The 8,619-nt window shown below is 40.4% G+C and overlaps 1 protein-coding gene across 1 annotated transcript in view; it reads left to right on the top strand.

Moving 5' to 3' along the window:
- Positions 1 to 211: 211 nt before the first annotated feature.
- Positions 212 to 8,619, top strand: part of LOC124145327 (telomerase protein component 1-like) — a 29,096-nt gene continuing 20,688 nt past the window's right edge. The window contains exons 1-8 of the mRNA XM_048390118.1: positions 212 to 613; positions 1,580 to 1,794; positions 4,065 to 4,166; positions 4,547 to 4,622; positions 5,102 to 5,216; positions 6,614 to 6,741; positions 7,541 to 7,645; positions 8,367 to 8,528. Of these exons, the coding sequence (XP_048246075.1) occupies positions 212 to 613; positions 1,580 to 1,794; positions 4,065 to 4,166; positions 4,547 to 4,622; positions 5,102 to 5,216; positions 6,614 to 6,741; positions 7,541 to 7,645; positions 8,367 to 8,528 (1,305 nt within the window). The remainder of the gene's footprint in view (positions 614 to 1,579; positions 1,795 to 4,064; positions 4,167 to 4,546; positions 4,623 to 5,101; positions 5,217 to 6,613; positions 6,742 to 7,540; positions 7,646 to 8,366; positions 8,529 to 8,619) is intronic.

Genomic DNA, 8,619 nt, shown 5'->3' with positions numbered 1-8,619 from the left:
AGACAGGTTATTACAATGCTTAGAGTGTAATGATTTCCCACATGCGTAAGCCCATTTCTGGTGTCGCCCGCCACACTATTTCTGGAATATTGCTAAAAGCAGCGTAAAACCCAACTCAGTCAATCACTCACCCACTCTGAAATATTAGTACTGCTCAAAGCAATGTTAATCCCCACTCACTCACTCACTCTCATTTTGGTCAGTTCGTAGAATGGGCTGTGGGTCCTCTGAATACGCCAACTTGGAAGACATCAGATCTACCTCGTCAAACACTGTCAACAAGCCCACAATTAGCATTGAAGCAGCTCCAGACATGATCTCGACACACACAACAGTGAACTCTAGTCAAAACACCCCTGGGCTAGACAACAAGACCTCCTCAACATCGGGCTCCAAATGCACTGGCGAGGATCCAAATTCTACAAAGGAGGTTGAAAATTCCAAAGACCAAAGTGACGAAAGTTTATCAAAGACAACAAAATGGCAGACAGTTAATGTTGAAGAGTTGATGAGGAGTCTGAACATCAGCATTGACGATGAAACTGTCAAGTGGTGGGATCTGGTCGATCATCTTGTTGTCAGGGATACCCCGGTGATCAAGCCCCACTTAAAGGTGAGTTCATTTGAGTTTGCCAGGAGGTAGTGATGGGTGAGTGAGTTAGGTTTAACACCACTTTTAACAGTATTCCAGTTATATTGTGGCGTGTCAGCTTAATGTGGGAGGAAAGCCCGAAGTGATGCAGGTCTCAGATGTTTACCACTTCGGTGAAACAAGCGAGCACGGGTATGGTGCTGACAAACCTAGAAACATTATCAGGGCGAACCAGGATTGAAACCCACAATCATAGGTTTCTGGCATGCCCAAGGGATGCAACTCTGCACAGCAAATCACAGCGCCTTAGATGGCTGGGCCACCCGTGACCCCAGAGGTAGTGATGGCTGGAGATGGTGAATAAATAATTGACTGAACATTTATATGAAAAGCTTGTTATTTATGCTTCCAAAAATGTTGAGGGAAAAAATCAGCCTCAGGTTTTACTGTAAAAAATGCTCACTGAACATGCTTGGATGCCTTATAAAATGTGTTGTGGTTCCCCCAAAATGTTTGGCTTCTTTCAGAGCAAAAAAAGAATATTTCGAAGCATTGACCAAAAAAATCCTGTTTAAAAATAATTAAAATCCAATGATTGTTACGGAATTGTTCGTGATTGGTCCCTTTTAAGCATATTAACCAGGGTTTAACTCGACAGAAAAATATTGAATCCTAGTGAAAAAAAATTATATGACATTTTATTTTTGTTATTACAAGTGTAGTTAGTTTACACAATTTTTGGCCTCATTCAATGTAGGTTGTGGAAAAAATGCATTTAAAAAATTTAACTTTCAGATTAGTACTGCTACTAATGAACAAAAAAAACTCGTTGGTCACACAGTCAGGAAAGTATGATTGCAAAATAATACGAAAAGACATTTCATTGTTGTTTTATGTTAGAGAGAAGATCTCTATTGGTATTATTCACCATTTCTTTCAAACAGTGGTGATAAAATCTCATGGGTTTTTTCTGCCATATCTTTACAGCGGAAGACATGGAAGACAATTCGTCTTTTCATCAGCTCAACGTTCAAGGACATGAGTTCGGAGAGAGAGGTCCTGGTGAAGGGGGTAGTTCCAGCACTGAGGCAGTGGTGTACAGAGAGGCGCCTCCGCCTCGTGGAATGTGACCTCCGATGGGGCGTACCCAAAGATTCAGACACCAGGGAAACTTTCCTTGCCTGCTTGTCAGAGATAGACAGGTAGCGTGCATGTATCTATCTTAGATATAATATTTGCCTGATCTATACCAGGTGTCACATTTTACTGGTTCACTGTTTGTATGTTTGGTTGTTTATCGCATCACTCAGCATTTTTGCAGCAGTAATATTATCATTACTTCTTGAGGAATTAACTGTCTGATTGCACTTACTCAAGAAATATTAGTAATGAGTTTATTGATAATGTGCTAACAGCATTCAAATTCACGCTAGTGTGCCAGCCTTTGGAGGGCAAATAAAAATCCAATGATGCTAGTCCTCATTTACTAGTAGCTTTGAGGGCTTTAATCCTGAATCAGATCTCAATTGTTCAATATTGCTACAAATAGGAACTGATTATAACTGATAGAAACATAGTTTACAACATTAGAAATTGGTACTGGTCCTGTAGTCCTTGCCAAACTGCTCAGTAGTTATGATAAGGACTAGTAGAAATTTGTTATTTTTGAGGGTTTTGCTTTCATGATAAGGACGAGTGGACTAAAACTGTTAGTTTCTACCCTTGTAGTTCACAGTTTTGTCTCAGGACTAGCTCAAACTCTGAGGACTTGGGAAATAAGGTTTCCACTAGTTCTCTGGACTAGTTTAAAAAACACAAATTTCTAAGGCTGCGCTATATTCAACACACTAGTATAGTGCTACACAATCTTACCTTGGTTACTGGATCAGTCTGTCTTGATTATCACTCTCAGCACACTAGAGAGTATACAACAAGAAGTTAACAGTCACATTACTATCTCATCCTACTGGGTACCCATTTGCTGCTGGGTGAACATTGGTATATTCCGACCAAAATCACCTGCCTAAAGAGACACCACATGTAACGTGCAGGACCAAAGCCCGAGCACCTCTCAGGAGTCAAGCTGCTTAACACACCCATCCACCTACTCTCCGTGCCCAACACTGATTGACCTGTGACCTGTGACCGGTACACAGAACAATGTGCCACCACATGAAACAAGAGAGGAGGTGTTGGACAAGAGATTGTGTATGTGGCGTGGAAGGTGCCTGGGAATTGTTTGTCCATGTGGTGGCCCAGTGGGGAATCCCAGTTTGAATTGGTCCAAAGGAACCCATGTTTACAGTGAGAGTAAATGGGCCCGGTAGTCCGACTTGGGGTTTGGCTGACCTGAGTGTCATCATACCCCGGTGCAGGTGGACATTGCTCACAATATCAATCACTGGTTTGTTTGGTCCAGACTCATTACTTATAGTCTCCCATGCAATTGATATGTTGCTGACTCTAAAACAACAACAGTCAAACAAAACAACAGTCACAACAAAGCAACAGTCAAACAAAACAACAATAAAACAAAACAACGGTCAAACAAAACAACGGTCAAACAAAACAACAGTCAAACAAACAAGTCAAACAATACAACGGTCAAACAAAACATGTTACAGTCAAACAAAACAACAGTCAAGCAATGTTAAGCATGAACTGTAAATGTTGGACAAGATCATCTCAAAATCTGGCATTGCCATTAAGAATACATAATACATATACCATGTATATGATAGTAACATGACCCTAATCTTTGACTGTGGTGTTGAAAACAAGGTTCAGTTATAAATACACTTATTTGTATATATACTGTAAAACGTGAAATTAATGCGTCTCAATATGAATGCGACACCCCCTCCTCTCAAGCATCAGTGGATTTATATCTAAACAAAATGTCCTCTGTCAGGTTTACAGGAGAATCCTCACCTTAATCCAACCTTACAATAATCCAATCACACACCAAATAGCACTGCTTATTAGCGCTGCGTAGAGTACTTCCGCTAAAACAATACGTGCGCGCTGGCTCGTGTCGGCCTTTGATGCAGTCGCAAAGAGCAAAGACACCGTGTTGGGTGGCGTCTGTCTAGACTTGCAGGTGTGATCAGTGATGACATGAGTGAGTAGAACGCTTGTCTTGAACCCCAGAAGTGACAATTCACAGGATGTAATTAGTGTTTGAATGACATTGTTTATATACTTCTTACAAGTGCTGCTCAATAAACATTGATGTGGAATACATACTTGTTTGTTTTCAGCGTATGTCTATGTTGGTATTTCTGCTATCCAAAATGTCTTATTTTTTGGTTGATATAAATGCGATGTTTAATAATGCGAGCAAAGACCACTCGCATTTTTCGCATTTTATTCACGCTTGCGTTAATTTCACGTTTTACAGTATATATAAACCGTCCACTAAATCGTATTGTGGAGGCAAATTGAACTTACTACATCGTCTGTTTTCTTGTAGATGTCGAGATCAAAATGAGTATCCCTACTTCCTGAACATGTTGTCAGAGCGCTACGGGAGTGTCATGAAGCCAGAGGAGGTCCCAGAAGACATCAAAATCAGGTGGGACGAGGAACATAGCTGATGTCCTTTTGTGTCAGGCAATCCCCAGACAGGGCAGTCACCAGAAGCCAAGGGATAAATGGATGTGTGCCACATTTATTTCAAGATTAGGGGCGGTCTGGTAGCCCAGTGGTTAAAGCAATCGCTTAATCGTTAAAGACCCGGGTTCCATTCCTCACATGGGTACAATGTGTGAATCCCATTTCTGGTGTCCCCGGCAGTGATATTGCTTGATATTGCTAAAAGCGGTGTAAAACTATTCTCACTCACTCACTATTTCAAGATTACAGTCTGTCTAACTAGGAGATATGGCTTGATCTCAACAGGCGATATCTCCTGTGGACGGCAGTTTTGGATAATACATGTAATATCTCCTTCAGATACAAATGGCTGCCGGGGATGTCAGTGACGGCACTGGAAGTCTTCACAGGAGTGTACTGGGAGAGAAACCCCAATGTAAGATGAGGAACTCTGTCTAGCTTCAGCATCTCAGTACATCTCTGTGACATCCGTGTATTTGTTTACATGTTGGACTTGAGACTAAATATAAAGCAACATGTGTGATATGTTTACATGTGAAATGAAAGCAGATGTTGATAGGGGAATAGTCACACAGTTTCAGAATGCTTGTGAGCTGTGTGGTTTTTTTTTGACAACTTTGATATGTGTAGAGTAATGGTAGTTATGTAACATACCCTAAGAATTAATGTGGACTGTTATGTAGCAGGGTTAGGAAGAATCACTGACACATTGAATCGTCATGTTTTGATCGATGGGGTAGCCTAGTGGTTAAAGCGTCTGCTTGTCAAGCCGAAGACCCGGGTTTAATTTTCCTCATGATATTGCTGAAAACTCTCTTACGTTTTAAGTTATCATATCAGTCAACATGTATGTCATGGTGGAGTTGGATTCCCAAGCTATATGGTGTTTTACAGGCATTGTTCATGATGCGGCAGCCAGGCTTCTTGAATGGCGTGACCGATGAAAACATCCGCAAGGTCTACCAGGAGTCGGATCCTGGAACAGCCGAGTCTCTGCGGGTCCTCAAAGGTGATTATGGCAATGTAAACTAAGTATTTATTAAATGTATAGCCGGTATAAAAATACCATGTCCTGTGTGGGATTAAATAAACACGGATCTTCTGATCCGAAGTTGGATGCCTTAACTACATGACCAAAGAGGTCAAGGATGTTGTCTGTGGGTTAACTCCACGCCTGCTACATACTCCGTTAATAGAAGGCGGGTCCAGAAGTCCATTGCATGAATCAGAAATGTCGCAAGGCCTATGTTGCCCTCAGGGAGCACATGCATTAGTGCCACACACATGCGTAGGGTGTCATTCCTGATTTTGACACTTTTAAGGAAAGGTTGATTAATATCTGTGGCCCATTATTTCTGTCAATCTTATTGACACTGTACAGTTGTGATTTACTTGAGTTCATTCATATAAGTTTGTGCATGAACTGGCAATGCGGCATCTGCAATAGGCGGAGATTCTACCGGCTATTGGCATGCTGGAAACTGACAGAAGTCAGCATGCAGTGGCCAATCTGTTCAATGTTTCCCAGTTTGGAACAGGTACCAACAAACCCAAACTGTTGATGATAAACCTGTTCAGGGCATCCCAGATCAGTGACAAGTACAAGATCAGCTGATCTGGAACCAGGCTCTATGAACTTGAGCTGAAACAGCAAATTAAATTACTGCAAACTTTCCTATGGCTACTGGTGTATAATTCAGATGGATCAGATGATTAGGAATTGACTACATGCAGCTCCTCTCTAAGTGAATGAATGTTGTGAATCGTGGCGATATTACACACTACTGATCCAAAAACGTCAACTTTGACATTTCCCATCTTACCCCTATCATCCTTCCAGATTGTTGCATTCATAACATCTACTGTCATAGGTCACTACCAATCAAGACCTCCTCCGTGGTCTAATGGTAGAGCGTCCGCCTGGAGAGCGGAAGGTCCGGGGTTCGATCCCCGGCCGCGTCATACCAAAAGACTTTAAAAGATGGTACTTGTTGTTACCCTGTCTGGCGCTCGGCATTAAGGGGCTAAAACAAGGACTGGTCGTCTCGGAGTCAGTATACTGTGTCTGAGTGGGGTATTCATGTTAAACTGCGGCATGGTATCTCAGTGTGCTAGCACTATAAATCGGCATCAGTCCGGACTAGTACAAGCAGCCACACACACGCTTATACACATGCATGCACGTCGCTATATAAGTGCAATAATCTTGTCGCGACGTTAAACCCCATTTCACATTACCTCACTACCAGTCAATACACGTTCATTTTTATCATACAACTGTTACTAGAAACTAATAACTAACAATTTTGGAAATTTTAAGTTGTTTCCGCGTATCCCCGACTTCTTTTTAAGAGTATATGAAGTTTTGGATCTGCCTGGTGTTACATCTCTGCTTCTCTGTGCTAGGCAAGATCAGGGAGAAGTACGGAGACAGGACACACGACTATAGCTGCCATGTGGAGAACACGGAAAACGGCAAGCTGGTACTTGGGGGACTAGAAGACTTCATTGTGAAGGTCCACGACCATTTCAAGGTAAGAAGAAGAATGATACCGAGTGATAAAGTTCATTATTAATGTGCTAGATTCCACTCTCAAAGTTAATGCTCAAGACACTGAATTATTATAGTTGATGGTTGGGAAATTAAGCAGTAACATCTTCACAACACACTAGTAGCATTCTGTTTGATACAAATCAGACCGAACCATTCATAAATTCATGCCAAAAACTTAAGTTTCAGTTACAAAATTTGAAGTCTAATTTCAAAATTAATGGTATCAAAAATATCTGGAAACCATTTCATAAAACAACGTGTGAGTAGTTATGAACTTGTTTAGTTGTAATATCATATGAATAGTTCAAATGTTATGGGTTACTTAGCAGCAAATGAAACTTTGGCATTTTATTACCTGGATAATGTTATATTATCTAATTCATAGCATTTTTAATATCGCTGAGCCTAATAATCACTTTTACGAGAGAGAAAAAACACAAATTGTTTCCCTGTGTGACCAAGACCTGTGATACATGCTCACTGACTAGAATGAGATACAGCTACAAAGAAGACTGTTTATAAGTTTACCAGTTCTCCATGAAGTGTGAGGACGTGTTCTCACATAAATGTTATTTAAAAAATGGTATTCCTGGCACAAAAAAATCCCAATGCAGAATAGAAATGTTATATTTGAATATTTTTTATTCTACAATTATATATTATTTTACAAAAACAAACAAAATGTCAAAAAGTATTTCATTTCTTTTATTTTATTTTATAGGCTATTATATTATTTAATTAGGCTATTTAGACTACTCACTCACTCACTTGCTCCCCAGGCGTGTATTGAGAGGCAGTACCCCTTTGACTCCCAGCAGCAGCAGATGACAGAGGTGGAAGTGGCATATGCTGAACAAGAAGACTTCCTCCTCCTCAGATCACAGGTAATGATGACAATAATCATAATCACAATCATAATCATAATAAACCTTCATTGTTTAGAATTTTGAGGTCTTCTCACTGTAAATTCAGAGGTTAATTTAGAGGTATCAAATATAATTTGATACCCGATTCTAATTTTGTTTTGATCAGAGTTCTATCAGAATCAAGCAATCTTCAATGGTATAGCAGAAAATAATTAAATTATACAGTGCCTAGTTTCCATCATATGGTGTTAAACGGCACTCACAATATATACAATAGATACAAAACAAGTGTATACAGCTTGGAAATATAAATCAGCAAAAATATAATGTCAATGTCATGTAATTACTATTTTCATCTCTGTGGATACTAAAGAAATGTACCCTAGCTTACCACTGCATAGCTCTTTACGAAACAGTCTCCCTGGCTAGGGAATTGCTGTTAGATATGAAAGTGTTGTCATTATATATAATAGATGTTTTTAGAACAGTTGGATGTGGAATTTAATGGTTCCCTGTACCAGAGAATGGCATAGTCCAGTTGCTCCAGTGCTGTATAGTGACCAGCTAATGTGCATGTTCTATATTCTGATCTTTGCCAAGGTAGATTTCTGTGTACAGAAAAATGCTTTTGGTACAGCATTTAGGCTATTGAACCAGGTGAGCTACAGTCGAATGTCTCTATTTTATCACGTCCCAATGAAGTGGCTTTCAAAGATATGTTCTTGTTGATTGTTGCCAGGGTTTGAAAGGCCGTGATGACATAGTTGATAAAATATCCAACTACATCAACAGCAGCGTTGACAGCACCTGCATCATATACTTGGCGGGGTCAGCAGGGGCAGGGAAGAGCTCCCTGATGGCAGCCTCAGCAAAGAAGGCCATTGAGAATGACAAGTTCAAGGTTGGTTGTATGCTTATCTTGCCTGAGCTGAAACCTTCATGCTAGGATCTGTCCATTTGATTAGGTACCACCTCTGTGGTCCAGTGGATAG

Source organism: Haliotis rufescens, unplaced genomic scaffold (assembly GCF_023055435.1).
Source record: "Haliotis rufescens isolate VD_foot unplaced genomic scaffold, xgHalRufe1.0.p SCAF_83, whole genome shotgun sequence".
NCBI lineage: Eukaryota > Metazoa > Mollusca > Gastropoda > Lepetellida > Haliotidae > Haliotis > Haliotis rufescens.
Note: the sequence above shows the minus strand (reverse complement) of the source record. Positions and strands in the feature narration are given on the sequence as shown.